At 37.1% G+C, this 15706-nt stretch overlaps 1 protein-coding gene across 1 annotated transcript in view; it reads left to right on the top strand.

Annotated features, from left to right (window-relative positions):
- MTPN (myotrophin) overlaps positions 1-14431 on the top strand; it is a 37132-nt gene extending 22701 nt beyond the window's left edge. Inside the window, exons 2-4 of the mRNA XM_052668313.1 lie at positions 1072-1185; positions 2375-2458; positions 11221-14431. Coding sequence (XP_052524273.1) covers positions 1072-1185; positions 2375-2458; positions 11221-11307 — 285 coding nt within the window. The 3' untranslated portion in view covers positions 11308-14431. The remainder of the gene's footprint in view (positions 1-1071; positions 1186-2374; positions 2459-11220) is intronic.
- The last annotated feature ends 1275 nt before the right edge of the window (positions 14432-15706 follow it).

Here is a 15706-nt window from a genome sequence, read left to right as displayed (position 1 = left end):
TTTAGTAACTCCTTGTCACTGGAGTGCAGCAAATCAGTTTATCCTTAGTTACACAACTCAAGGTGAAGAAACAAAGCTGATTAGGCACTCAGTAAATTAAATTTCTCTTAGGCCTTAAGAGATGTCTCACGCCACAAGTATGAGTGGCGTTAGAATGTAACTTCCTTTGTCCCGAGTTGGTTGGCTGTCTTCAGACCTCTGTTTAATATTATGGAATTGGAAGATGCAATGCTACTTATAAAATAGGATGGAAAGTTTCTTAATTGGTGTAGTGGAAATGCTGAGTCATGGCCTGAACCAGTGATTGAGCACCTGGTGGAAGGCAGGGCCAGCTCAAGGGAGCTGAGGTGCATGCAGTGCTCAGAGACCAGGAGGGGTGGAGCCAGAATCTGCCCCTTCATAGACCTTATTTAAGTGTTGGCAGTGGAGGCAAGGGTATCTTGCTGGAGATTCCTGCTTACCTGAGGCCTTTTCCTTCGTTCCTCTGTCTACAGCTGCTGCATTTGGGCTCGTTCTTATTTGCTGTAGCCAAAGACTTTGCCACCCCACTATTATTGTGGTTCTTTCCATCCCATTGCAGCATTGCAATTGGGTTTTGGGTTATGGATGGTCTGTACTCACTTGCTAGTAGATGTGATGTTTAGTTTTATGTGTGTGACTTCTCTGTGTGCAGAACCTCAATGGGTGAAAAGCAGGGAAGGTAAGTTAGTAACTTAAGTAGCCAGACAATTAAGATCCCAATTAGGGGTAGGAGAAGCAAAGCAAATGAACATGAGCATTTTGTCCATACTCTGATTTTTTATTTTTTTTTATTTTTTTTTTGGTCATATTGCATAGTGCATTTGGGCACTCACTAACCTGTGATGCAGTGTGGAAGAAGGAGCTGAAGCTGTCAGTCTTACATGTGCAAATGAAGAAGGAAAGGAAATCAAGCAACTTAATTTTTACTTTTGCTAGGCGATGGCCTTAAATTTTTGGATGGAACACTCTTGTATTGTTGGATTTCTTTTTCTAGCCCTTTTTGGTGTAATAACTCTTAATTTCACTTATGAATTGCTGTTTACATTCAAGGGTGAAGATGTCAACCGGACACTTGAAGGTGGGAGAAAGCCTCTTCACTATGCAGCAGACTGTGGGCAGCTTGAGATACTGGAATTTCTGCTATTGAAAGGAGCTGATATTAATGTATGTACATCAAAATTTATAATCATCTATGTTTTTTTTTTTCCCTCATGTAAGAGATAAATGCTTACTTGATTATTGGAAGAGTTAGATGAAACAAGCAACTTGGTACATGTAAGAGTGTTTGAGAAGTGGTCTCCTAAAGTTTAGAAGCTTAAAATTGCATTTAATAAATGTTCTAACACTTTTGGACATTCATAGGGAAAACTGTCTATAAAAATTAATTGTAATTTGACAGTTGTTAGAAAGATAGAACAATTGCATCTAAATGAAGATATTGAATACTTAATGAATTTGTCTTCTGGAGTCTCTTCCAACATTATAATACATCCTTGACCAGGACAGAACCAACTCTGTTTAAATTGGTGTACTTCTGTCTTCAGATTTTCTTGATCTGTTTTTGAGATATTCTTTGGGGAGCTTTGCTGTGGCTTCACCTGCACAGTTTTGTGTCATTAAAAGATTTGTGTGAGCTCTTCAAAATGATATTGTCCTCCATTACATGAAATTTCTAAATATTTTAACTATACTTTTCAAATCCTATGCTTTAGAACACCTATATGAAAATTAATGTACATCTATCTAATGTATATCATATGAAAATAATGTACATTTGAAACAACTACAGAATGTCTCAAACTTTTTTTGGTTGCCTGGAAAGACAAGAATTTTCTTGGGAGTACTCCTAGTTCAGCATAAAATGGAGGAAAAAATAAGGATGTTTCATTTGATCCTTTTCTTATCCTTTCCAGGACCATAGTTTAGAGAGCTGAATGCCTGGAGAACATTTCAGGCCAAAGCAGCTTTCTGAAACTAGATTGTCTGAGAAATGGGAGAATTTAGGGTACTGTTTTTAAACTGACAAAACTTCTCATATGAAATATTGTACTTTCTGTCATTTGGAGAAAAAAAAACAAAAACAAAAAAAACCACCACCAAATACGAATGTGAACTCTTTGATACTAAGCAGACTTAAGGAGGAAAAATCTTACTGTTCCCTAACTGCTTTTATGCCATGACTTTGCCATGACTTTTGTTTTTAAAAAGGAGTAAAAACTTCTCAAGGAATGTATTTCTGGAAAATAATTTTAAATCTTCATTTTACTGTTGGCAAGATAAAACTACAAAATTAAGCAAAACCTTTTAATGCTGTGTGAAATAGTTCTTCAAATAACTGTGTCTCAATTTACAGGCTCCAGACAAACACAATATTACACCACTCCTATCAGCAGTCTATGAGGGCCATGTTTCCTGTGTGAAATTGCTTCTGTCAAAGGTGAGATACAAATGTTTAGAAAAAGTTACCAACTAGCAAGTATGTTACTGTGATTTCTTTTCAGTAAGATTACACTGCTTCAGCTAGGTTCAGAGCATCAAACAGATGCTGTTTAGGTTACTGAGACTTTTGCAGTGCAGCAAGAGGGATAGCAACCACTAAAAATACTGTGAGCTCTAGCTGAGAAGTTAAGAGAGAGAGAGCTGAGAGCACATCAGGCAAGAATACAAGTGTATTTGTTCAGAGCTCTGGCAGCTGCTTAGGTGTCTCATGATGGAGTCTCCAAATAAGTTGTGCAGAGGAGTGTTTTCCCTCTGTTTCTGCCAGGTGGATGGAAACCTATCTGGGTTGGAAAAGTAGAAGTAGGAAAGCAGCAAATTCTTTCTGCTGTAGAGCCTGTAAATTTAATCCAGAACAGAGTAGTCTTAATCTATTTCTAGTCTCCTTTTGATTCATGTTAGAAAGGTGATCTACTTTACAAAGCAGTAGTTAATTGTAGAAATGTTTTGTCTCTGTTCATACATTCTCCTTCTTGTTATGCCTCACTTCCTTTGAAAACAAGAGGTTAAAATTGTGTTTTCAGTATGTGATCATACCTGAGTCAATCAACCAAAGGATTATTGATTCTTTCTTATGCATAAGGTCATCTTCTGTGGTAAATGGTTCCTCTTAACTGCCCTGATGCTATGTGCAGGTCATCTTTTTTTTTATCTCTAACTCTGTCTAATGTTAATTTATCTTTCTGTAAATAAATGCTGTGACTTTTATTTTAGGAGTCAAATTTGTTGTGAGGACTGATCTATGAATTCAGATTAAAGAAATTTAAAAACCTTTTTTTCTATATATTTCATTACAAGTGGATTGCAGTTCTAACACTTTTCAGTATTTTTCAGTATTATGGCATTCATGAAACTGTGTTTAATTTGCTGAACAAGGTATATTATCTAAACATTTAAGAGAACAGACTTTTTTATTCCCTTCTGAGCATCTGCTGTATTCAGAGCTGAGGCATGTAAGTACAGACTCTTGTCCTCATGTCTTCTTGTCTGATTCAGCAGCATTTTTGATACAAGCCTCAGTTCTGGAAACTTAGTTTGCAGAAGCAGACTGGTAAATTTTCATATTGTTTTGTTACCTTGTTTCATGATGTTAGTCTTACTGCTTAGCTTAGATGGCTTCATATTCTCTTCTGTAGTGAAGACTTCCTTGCCAAGAAGTCCTTTGCAATAAAGTCCCCACATGATCCATAGCCAGAAGGATCTTAATATCTACGGACAGTGCATGTTCTGTGTAAATACCTTGTTCTTCAAACTGGAAAGAATGCAATTCAAAGCTACTAAATATTCTCTGTCTCGGATTCCAGTGGTCAAATGTTTTATTTCTACCTATTTCTTTTATATGGTTTCCATCATACAGCTTGTTGTACTTTTACAAACACTTAGTACAGTTACTCCAAGCAGTGAACTGCTAATGAATTGAATTACTAGAAGTTGCTTTTCTGCCTAACACTCAGAATGCTGGTCAAATGTACTGAATGCTATTCGAGGGAACATATTATGAGAGAACTTCCAGAGGTGCAGGTTTTCAACTCATAAAATTTAAATTATTTGTATGGAGTTAGCAGATACAGTATATTACTGGCCTCTTCTTTTTAAACGTTAATCAATTAATAGCTAATGTTCAAACATGGCTGCTTTTTAGAATCATGGAACCATAGAATCACAAGGTTGGAAACGGCCTGCAAGATCATCTAGTCCAACCACCCTCCCATTCCTATTAGTACCACAGGCACTAAACCATCTCTCGTAGCTCCTCATCCAGGTGCCTCTTGAACACTGCCAGGGACAGCGACTCCACCACCTCCCTCGGCAGCCATTCCAGTGCCTGACCACCCTTTGAGAGAAGAAGTTCTTCCTTACGTCCAACCTAAACCTCCTCTGGTACAACTTGCGGCCATTTCCTTGGGTCCTACTATTAGCCTGGGAGAAGAAGCCAGACCCTTTTTCATCACAACCTCCCTTCAGGAAGTTGTAGAGTGCAATGAGGTCTCCCCTGAGCCTCCTCTCCTCCAGACTGAACAATCCCAGCTCCCTCAGCTGCTCCTCATAAGACTTGTGCTCCAGACCCCTCACCAGTTTTGTTGTCCTTCTCTGGACACATTCCAGGGCCTCAATGTCTTTCTTGTAGTGAGGGGCCCAATTTTCCTGTTGATTAGCAGTTACTGTGGCTGTAATGCTTAGAGTGTCAGTGAGTTAATTTCAGGATTTGTACGTTATTTTAGTGTATGGTTTTGTACTAAATTAAATTTGCATCAGTGTTCATCTGACTCTGTTTGATTGTATGTTGTACTGAAATGGGAAATACAGGCCTTGAGGGTAAGTTTTGGGTTAATTTAAATCTTTACTAGTGCATCAATGTCAATAATATAAAGCAATGCCTTTATCATTCATATTTCTTACCGTTTCTATGTTGATGTGCTTTGTTACTCTTAATACTGGTATCCATGATGCAGTCCCACGTTACAGCGAAGCCAATGCCAGGAAAACAGGGGATTCTGTTCAGTCATTTAATGCTATTCCCTGCATGTTTTAGCTGCTTCCTTGCAACAGCCCTGGCATTGTATGGCATATGTGTATCACTGACAATGACAGTACCTGTCACTCGTCCCTACTGCAAATTATTTTTCTGTAGCCAGAGTCCTGCCAATTGAGGTCTTCAAATTTAAGTTGTATTGTAAATTTAGTTCCTTGTGTTAGTTACTGGAATTGGAGAAACACTGATGCCGACTCAACACAGAACAACTTATTTTACTTTCACTTCTGTTGTTACCTTAGGACATTTTTCAGTGCTCTTGCACTGTGACATACTTGTTCCAGAGAGCTGTCTCTTGGGTTTATTCGCAGTTTTTGTAGGTGTACAATTAGAACTCAGTTTGTCTGTTTTACAGCTCACCTAGTGTCTGTGTTGCTCTCTTGTGAAGGGCAGATACTTGCTTGTTGCTATGTACTGCTTGCTTACTTTGTTGCCTCTGTTGTGGAAATGTTTAGTTTTTTTTGTAGAGGATGGATGAGTTTTAGGTGAAACTTGAGAATAAGAAAAAAGGAACAGATGTGACAATTAAGCTGTAATCTCTCTAGCTGGCTCTTCAGTATGTTTTATGTCCTCCTTTGCCTTTTACCTTCACTTCCAAAAGCACAAATGGTTTCATTTTCTCCCTTGCCACACTTCATGATTATTCTTGAATATCTATTGGGAAAATATTTTCACTAAATACTGAAAATCTTTATGAAGAAATAGGGGGCAGTAACAATCCAAATGCACAATGATTTTGTTTAATAACAAGGTTTTGACCTTTGTATATAAAATAATATTCAGTTATAATTATAGGCAGAATGAGATTTTGAGGAGGTGAGAAATGAAATAGGTTATTGAAAAAGTAGCTATTGCTACACGCTCAGTGAGAAGGAATTTCACTGATAGGGATAATGAAGTTAAAATATTATGCTTGCTAGAACAGTGTATACCATGTTATGCTACCTCTCTTCTAATGCATTTTCAGGGAAATGGAACTGATTACTTTTATATTAATTTAAATTTCCTAGGCCTTACTTCCTTCCTCTTCCTTCTTTCTTCTTCTGAATGCATTAAATCATGTTTTGTGTCAACCATGACTTCCAATAATGACATAGCTAACATTTTCCAAACTATCTGCAGGTCCTGTGGCATTGGGCTACATACTAAAATTTGAACACTGTGAAAACTCCAATGTAGAGTTCCTTCCTTAGTCTTGTGCATATTATAATACCTTGTGATAGTTTCACACCAGTATGTAGCCAAGCTCCACTGTGCCACTTCACTCTGCTTCCTCAGAAGACAGGGGGTGAAAATAAGACGGGGTGAAAAAATAGTAATTGATTCATATTAGGAGTGGGAGATTGCTCACAAATGATTGACGTGGGCAAAAAAGACTTGGCAGGAGGAAGATGAATGCTTTTTATTGTATATTGGTAACAGACAAGAGCAGTGAGAATAGAAAGCAAACTAAGAACATCTTGACCCACCATCCACCCTTTTCTACCCTCTTCCTCGCAAGGGCACAGACGATGAAGGCTACAGTCAGTCCATAACACTTCAGCTCTTTCATGATTACTCTCTGCCCCTGCTTTACATGAGGTCCCTCCCACAGGATTCTGTCCTTCTCAAACTGATCCTACATGGGCTTTCCACAGGTTGCAGCTTTCCAAGCACTGTACTTTCCAAGCACTGTACCAGTGCTGCTCTGGGCTGCAGGACCTATCCTTCAGGAAGTGTTGCGGCATAGATCCCCTAGAGGGTGGAAGCTCCCCTAGATCTTTTGTTTCACTGTGGCCAGGCCATGTCCTCTGCTGCACTGTGGGCCTCCTCCATGGCTGCTTGTGGAGATCTGTTCTGTGTGGTGCCCGTAGGCTGCAAAGGACATCCTGCTCCTTTATGGACCTCTCCGGGGCTGCAGGAACTTCTGCTGTGCATCTGGAACACTTCCTATCCTACTTCTGTACTGACCTTGCTGACTGAAAGGCTGTTTCTCTCACTCCTCTCTCCTAGTCACTGTCATGCAGCAGTTTCTTTATTCAATCTGCTCTCCCAGAGGCACACCCAGCATCGCTTGTGGCTCAACTCTGGCAGCAGTGGGTCTCTTTTGGAGCCATCTGTAACTGCCTATGATCTGACATGGGTCAGTTGTTCAGCACTGTACCACTGCAACTCTCCCATTAACAGGAATTGCAGTGCAAACCCTATAGATATGGTGACTTCAGAAATTGCAGGATTACTGAAGAATAAAAATTCAAATTTCTGTCTTTGGAAGGATAATAACAGTTAAATACACAGATTTGTGTAAATCAAAGCATTTAGCTCAAACTTACTTAGATTCTCTGCAAGCATTCAAATAGTGGTGTTCTGTTAAAGACAGATTAACCCTGTAACATTTGATTTGACCATGGAAGGTAAGAATATTCATCAAAAACAGTGAAGTGCTATGAAGAAGAATCATTCGATGGAATTTGTTGTATAGAAAGTATTTGAAATATTATTTAATATTAGTGATTACAAATGAGTACTCCAACAAGTTGAAGCAATTTTTATTACCGCTGTTTGTTTTTTCTTTAAGTTTTTACTTACTGTGTTGGTTGCATGTATTTAACTCCCCGTGTTTTATTTGTGCAGTATTTTCTTCTATTCGTGAAACACTGCAAAAGCAAGTTATGGTTTTATGATTGAGTTACTTTGAACTGTGGCTTCACATGTTGCCATAGTTGATGGTGATAATCAAGTTCAGACATTTTTTGTGTATGAAATCGGATATAATCTAGATGTAGTGATTTTTTGTAAACAGTTTGACTTGCATTGTTTAAAACAAAATGCTGGTTGCAGTTTGCTGCAAATTTATTACGGTATATTAGAAGAAAACAGTGTGAATGTAGTTAGCTTTAGTCTAAAGAGCAATTTCCATTTGAAGTTCAAAGATAGGGCCTCCTGTCTTACTACTGCCTTAACAGTAATTATTTTTATCAATTTTACAGTATTTCTTCCAGGACTGAGAGATTTTTAAATATCTGTAGTCATTTTAAACAATGAAGTGGTTTGCAGCATACGGTGCTTTTTAAAGAAGGGCAGAACTGTCATATCTCATGTTCAGTTCTTTCACTTCTGCCTTTTCACTGTTATTAATGTTAAGTAACATACTGTTTGAAGATATTCTACTCTTAGGGAGGAAATGAATTCTCAGTGGCTTTTGAAAAATATGGAAATGAATTGTCTCGAATACCAGATGTGTGTTTAGCTCACATTACAAGGGAAAAAGGTAAAAGCCTTCTGCAAAACAAAATAACAATGAGTACTGTTAGCTAGGGAAGTAACTTCAGTCACTTCAGTTTGCTTTTAATTTTTGCAGGGATAGCAGAAATACTTAAGTTTTTCTGCATTACAAATAAAATTGAAGTTGTTCTGTGTTCTTCATGCACATTTTGCACTTGAGTTTTCCATGTGAAAAGATTTTTTTCTTCAGTGTACTGCAGAAGAAGCCAGCATCATTACAATGGACAATATCAGTTTAAATGCTTCTAAAGAACGTCTCTAATGTTTTTGTTTCATATCTAGCAACTCGATCTCTGCTTACTGCTAAAAACATTACCTAATTTAGTGGGGTTTTTTTTATTTATCACCTTTTTCCTCTGAGAATGGCAGAATGGATGTCTTTGGAGAAAAACTGTAGATTTTACAACTTTGACTCATTTATATTCCTCTGCTGTATTAGGGATTTTAGAGGCTTACATCTATATAGAAGTTTGCAAGTCTACTCACATTAGAATGTGTTCAGAAGTTTATTGTCCTGGAATTTATCCACATCCTTTTTCAACCAGCTGCCGTTTGCCTCCATAAATTCATCTGGAACCTGATTCTGGAAGTTCACTCCTTGCTGTGTAAATCAGCCTTCTACTGACTTGCTTCATCAGAGTATTTTCAGTTCCAGAATATTTTCAGTTTAGTAACAGCTCTGTGTTGACTGTCTTTTTTTTTTTTTTTTTTTTTTCTGAACTGCAGATATACCTTAGTAACTACTGTGCTCCCTGCAACATGTTTTAATACTTGGTATTATAAGAGTGCAAACATTCTTGTTTGTTGTTATTGTCCTGCCAAACAGTTTTGTGTGTGTATGTATACATATATATACATATATACACACACACACGCAGGAAAAGAACATAATGTAAGAGATTAATACTTTTTTTACTTCAGGGAAGTAAAGAATACTGTGGAATCTTTTGCTTTTATGAACTTGTAATTAAATTTGCTTCCTGGCAGTGCTGTGCTTTTGAAAATTAAAGTTCTCATGACCTGAACTTTATTATTTTTCTCCTATTGAATGCAGGCAGGAATCTTTCTGCTTAGGTTTGGGGCCATTCTCCTAACTTGAGAACACTGACTTTATTAAACAATATCCTACATTCAGTAAAAATGTTTTAAAAACTGCAAGTTTTGTGTTTCTGTAACTTCTCTGAAGGACAAATACATGATGACCAGTCTGAAACTAATGTCTCCTATTTAATTATGTTAGCCCATGTTGTCAAAGATGGATGTTGGTGGTATGGCAGTAGAGGTTGCACCTTTAAGTTGTATTTTAATCCTAAATATTGTATGCTGGCAGAGAGTGAAAGTTTTTTTTAAGCTAAAATTCAAGGTGAAGGATGCGTCACTTACTGCATAGATAACATAGAGATGTCATCTAGAGGGATCTAGAATGCCTTGAGGAGTGAACCTAATGAGGTCCAACAAGGCCAGATGTTCAATGTAGGTCAAGGTAATTTCAGATATGTCTACAGACTGGGGGAAAACCTTGCTGAAAGCAGCCCTGTGCAGAAGTACTTTGCAGTGCTGATGAATGAAAAGCTGGGCATGAAACAGCTGTGTGTGCTTGCAGCCTGAGAGACCGACCAACTTTATCTTGGACTGCATCAAAAGAAGAAAGGGTAGCAGGGTGTGAGAGGTGATTATCTCCCTGTACCCTGTCCTTGTGGGGAGTACTGCATCCGGGCCTTCAGTAGAAGAAGAGTGTGGAGCTGTTGAGCAGGTCCAAAGAAGGGCCACAAAGATTATCAGAGCACTGGACTACCTCTCTTATGAAAGAAGCTTGAGGGAATTGGGATTGTTTAGCTTGGACAAGATAAGGCTCCGGGAAGATCTCATTGCAGCCTTCTAGTACTTGAAGGGAGCTTTTAATCAAGAGGGAAACTGTTAATGCAGTACAGTGGTGATAAGAGAAGGGGGAATAGCCTTAAACTAAGAGAGAGAAAATTAAGTATAGAAGTGGAATTTTTTTGCTCAGAGGATGGTGAGGCACTGGCACAGACTGCCAAGAGAAACTGTGAATGCCCCATTTGTAGAGGAGCTCAAGGCCGGATTGGATAGGGCCTTTGGCAGCCTGATCTGGTGGGTAGCAGCCTTGCCCACAGAATGAGAGTTAACACCAGATGTTTCTTCCATGTGAGGCACAGGAGGTTAGATTTGTACTTATTCCCTGAACAGGTAATAAGTGAAACTGAGAACAGAACTCTGCAACACACATTCTTGCCAAAGTGTGCCTGTATGCAGTGTTTTTACTGCCAATTGACTGAACTAATGCAAGGATGCATATCTTTCATGAAGAAATGTTTTGGAATCTTCACTTATTTTGGGGAAACATCTCTTTCAGGGAAACATCTCTTGTAGTTCTTTATTCTCTGGTAATTTTAATCATTAACTATTCTTTTACAGTTTAGTTTGGGTTTCCATTTTTATGTACGTGACTAAACAGTGCTCAAAACAAACATGACTCTTTCCTTTTGGTTTTTTTTTGTTCGCCTTCTATATTTTTGGTGCTGTCTGCTTCTGTGCTTACTGTTCTCCTATTGCCCACTTGGCAGATTTTTGTTATCCTCTATGAAGTATTGACAGATCTGTAAGTAAATTGTTATACCCTTCTCTGTTATCCTAGATTAATTGGTAACTTCTTGATCTTGTAGCTTGCTGTTAAACAAAAATTACTTGACTTTTTTTTTTCTAGTTATCAGGTTTGAGTGTTAGCTGTGTGGTATATAGTTAAATGTGGCCCATTTAATTTCTATGTGAAAACTGGACTAAAAAACTGTGATGAAATCAGTATATTCAAGGTAAGTGGTGTGACACACTTGATACTAATACAGCCTATCTTTTTGAATTCACCTTACTTCTCAATGTCTTTACAGGGTGCTGATAAGACTGTGAAAGGACCAGATGGACTAACTGCCTTTGAAGCCACTGACAACCAGGCAATCAAAACTCTTCTTCAGTGACGGATGGACTGTTATCTTATATGTCTCTCCTGTGGCCTCACACTGCTGCCTGTCTGTCACTCTTTGCATCTTCCAGCTTCTTCAGCTAAATACTTTGGGGGGAGGGAAATTCTTGATGAATCAGACTAGTTAGGGGCCTGTATCAAAGGTTGTTTTGGAGAGGGTTGAAAACTATTATGAACAGTGTTGCTCTAGGACTTCTTTTCAGTGCACAATCTCTTCCCGTCTCTAGTGAAAACAGAAGACCATGATGTTGAATTTTTGGCTTGTAAACTGCCTATGTTAGTACTGAGGTTTCTGTTGAAAGATTCCCTTAGATGGAAGTACTGTTCTATGTACTTGAAGCTAATTGTGAAGAGGACAGTAGTCCCATGCTATTAGTGTCTGCCATAATCTGAAGTGTAGCAATGTAGGTGACTGGGTTGCTTTTCTCTTTTCTCTCTGTGGGTAGCTTTCTTCTTCTGACTAAAGCTTGTGTTGCAGTTTTGAGGACTTTTGATACTAGTTATTGGAGCAGGTTTTTTTTTATTGACTAATTGGATGTCACACTAATGCTTTTCTGACTCTTGAGTAATCCAGGAAAGATGACTTGAGGTATGGTGTTATTACACTCGAGAATACCTGCTAATGTACTTCTGGAGGCAGGAATTTGAGGTTTTTCTTCCCTTTGTGTGTTCTACTCCAGGATAGAGACTTAAAACAACTGTGTGAGAGAGTTAAAAATATCATTGTACTTACTTTTAAAAGGACTGTATGATGGAATTTCCTTACCATGTCAGCATAAAATCTACAGATGTTTCTGAAAGTAGCAAGCTGTTTGTCAGGCTACACAAAGATAATCAAGTTGTGCAAAATGAACAGTAATTACTTGGACATTCATGTCAGGTGCATACTGTTGCTGAACTTCTCTGGTGATCATTTGAGTTACTTGTAAACTCTCTAAGTTGAGATGTTAGAAAGACTTAAAGTCAAAGACTTAATTTGCTCTTTTTACTGGAGAAGTCAAAACTATTAATTGTGGATATCTTTGAATTAGTATTTCATAGTTTGCTGAAGAAATGTTAAATATCATTATTAAAGAATGGGCCTTTTTCTGAAAGTTCCCACTGGAACCACACCACATGAACTATTGTCTTTTAGTTATTTTACCACTGAATATGACAGTACTGGGACAGCTGTGATGGAAGATGTTTAGAAATTGTGGTGGAGATTCCTGTCACATCTTACAGTCCTCAGGAATGTCAGATTGTGGCTTTTATTTTGAGAATTTTCTCTGGTGATTCACCCAAGTCTGAATAACAGATTTTATTAAACAAAAGCGTATGCTACGAACTCAAACATCTTCCTCTATTTGGAATACAGATTTCAAACTTTCTGATAACGTACAGAATACAGAAGACAATGTATATAATATCTCATGCTGAATTCTTAAAAGTAGCAGGTATTACTTTGATATCACTGTTGAAATTGAGAGGGTATGTAGAAATAAATAGGCTGGTGACTACCACTCGTAAATATTTAATGGAGACTTAGTTTTACTTGAATCATGTTGCATATTATTATTGAATGTCTCAGATATAAAAAGCCTTGCATTTAGATTGTAAAATGAGAGCAGAAACTGATTTGCATGTACACATCCCATAAGAAAAGCAATGGAGAAAACAATCAACTCTGGCCATAAACTGTACAGTGCAATTACTCTTGGCTTCTTGGATATGGATGGCAGGAAAAGCAGAAGGACTGGAAGTCAGTGATAAAATAAATTGGTGAGCTGCTGATAAAAGATAAAGCATGTTTGGTGAACAGTGCTTTCAGTGACTATTTAAAGAACTCTTTAATCTCATCTCTAATCAGTGCTTAATTGTCATGTCATTGTGATAGTGTGGACACAAAATATAGGTTTAACTTTTTATTCAGCTATGAAAGAAACCAATTTTGGATTAAATTTGCCTCCGTGTTATGCTATTCAATACTTAGCTATTAAAGTACTAGTCTAGAAAACTGCAATCTATTTTTACATGGAAAAACTTGATTATTCAAGTTCTTTTGTGTTACTTAGTGTCAAATTCTCTGGCTATACTTTTTTTGGTATTTTTTTCCCCTGTATTCTTTACTGCCCTTCCCTTCAACTCACTTGAGTATTATCATAGTAAAGAAATACCATCTTTGTACTAACTCTTGTGGTGATTGACTGAGGTAATTTTGCCTCTCTTTTTCTATAGCTATGTGAACACCTTATTTTTTTCTTAATTCGTTTGAGGGAAAAAATGCAAACAAACTTCAGTGAAACAAATGTTAATCTGGCTGTCGTATACACCCAAGCTGCCTTTCCAGATAGTTAAAAGATGGCTTTTACTGTTTGACTGTAAAGAAGAAATTCTTTTTTTCCTTTTCTTTTTGCATTACATGAAAAGTGATTGACAGTTTTGTCCAAGACTTTAAAAAGTAAAATAAAAAACATTTATAATTCTCTAGAAGCTGAGCTTGTTCATTCATTCCCTTTTTGTTAGCTACATTCTGTGGGGAAAAAATTGATAGGTGGCTGCCTGTATCTTTGTATAGGTCCTAACTAGATGGAAATACCAAACTAAATTATTTTACTTTCTTTAAACAGCATTTAAATACATTGTCAGACTGGATTCACAAGTGTTTGGAAGATTGCTGTTCTTAAATACTTACCTTTGAAATTTGTGCTAAGTTATAACCTAAAATGTAGTTTGGATTTTGTGCCCTTTGCTCCTTGTTGTTAAGGGGAGCAAATGGGGAAAAATGATGTGGTAGCTGAATAAAATTTTATCTTCAAATATAATATTGAAATATTAGCAGAAGAGGCTGATAAGAGTGGAGTGTCCTAGGTCAAGCAATTGCAGTGTTGCATGCAAAATTTCAAGATGAACTTGTCTTAATTATATTTTGTAAATGGATAAACATCTTTCTACGCAGTGATGGAAGAAAAGTAGTGCTTTGTGCATTTTGATATTTGACTTCCTCTTTTCACCATTGTTACCTGTTTTGACACAATTGGGTTCATTATCATGGTTCATAGACATCAGAATGCAAAACAATACTGTATTTTTAAGTTTGTGTTGCAAGAATGAATGGAATAAACTTGAATTGTGCGGTATGAATGTCTGGAGTTTTATTTCCCTTTTTGCTCCTGTGTTTTATTAATCTCTGGCTACAACTCTAATTGCCTGGAGGGCATCTAACCTTTCACTTGCATTCAGAGTGATTGAAATATTGAGATACTTAGAATTTAAATGAGATCTAAGTATGTAAAGCTTTTAATTCTGTAGCCTGGTAGTCTACAGTTTTCATTTTTAAACGATGACGCATAATATGGAAGAATTTATCATGATTAACAGATCCAAGAGCCATTCTGTGGGTAGGAGGATGTCACTCCCAATGCATGTTAGGAAGACTATAAAATACTTCAGTTTTTATCAAATAAATGAGTTGTTTACAGAAAGCACAGCTCAAATCTAAATAAAATTGTCTTAAAATGTGTATTCATTATTCATGTGCACTTTGAGCTTCCAGTTAGAACTTTGTCACTAGTGATTTAAAACCCATTGCTTGAATAGTTTGATGCTGTTTATTTTAAAATATGGATTTACGAAGAAAAACATAGGAAGGTACTGTATTAAAGTTGGGAAATGGTATACATTTGGAAAAGAGTATTTTTAAGGAAATCTGCTAAATTTTGGAAGCAGGATCTTAATGCCATATGCACAACTTTTCAGTCGGCATTGAAAGCAAAGAGAGATCAGTTCCTGTGTCCATCTTTTTTTGTTTGTTTTTAGTGGAGAGCTTTTCTGTAGAATGAAATACCTGCTAATGTTCTTGCTAACCAACTTTGTCTGTTCCTGTCAACATAGCCTCATGTTTATCTAAGAGGGCTGGAACTAGTTAATCCTTAAAGTCCCTTCCTATCCAAGCCATTCTGTGTTTCTTTGATTCTATGATTTTTCAGCTCCCATCCTTCTGAAGTTGACCTGAAAAAGCAATTTTTTTTTTCTAACTGAATAGTTTCATTGTTTCTGTTTTGAGAGAAGTATATTCTCCTCAAAATAGTTTTGTTATGATTGGGCATCTTGGAACAGCTTTCCACTAAGTAATACCATAAACAGTAAGACATAAAGGACCTTCATTATTTGGAAAGCACTTAAAAGATTTCAAATCCAAATAGCATTAACCCACTTGTTAAGTGAATGGCCGCTTTTCCCAGGAGTCATGCTTCTCTCTCCTTTGTGTTAGCAGTCAAAACAATGTTTCTATTAATTTTAAACTAGAAAAAGTTCCACTTAGCTACTGTATTTTGCTTTTGTGATCTAATGTTAATTGGAAAATCTGGAAAGCCTTTTTTCAAAAAGGGTAAGTCCTGAACTTTTTTGATTCT

The sequence above is a fragment of the Tympanuchus pallidicinctus genome, unplaced genomic scaffold (genome assembly GCF_026119805.1).
Source record: "Tympanuchus pallidicinctus isolate F22 unplaced genomic scaffold, pur_lepc_1.0 scaffold8, whole genome shotgun sequence".
Lineage (NCBI taxonomy): Eukaryota > Metazoa > Chordata > Aves > Galliformes > Phasianidae > Tympanuchus > Tympanuchus pallidicinctus.
This window is presented reverse-complemented; position numbering and strand designations above follow the sequence as displayed.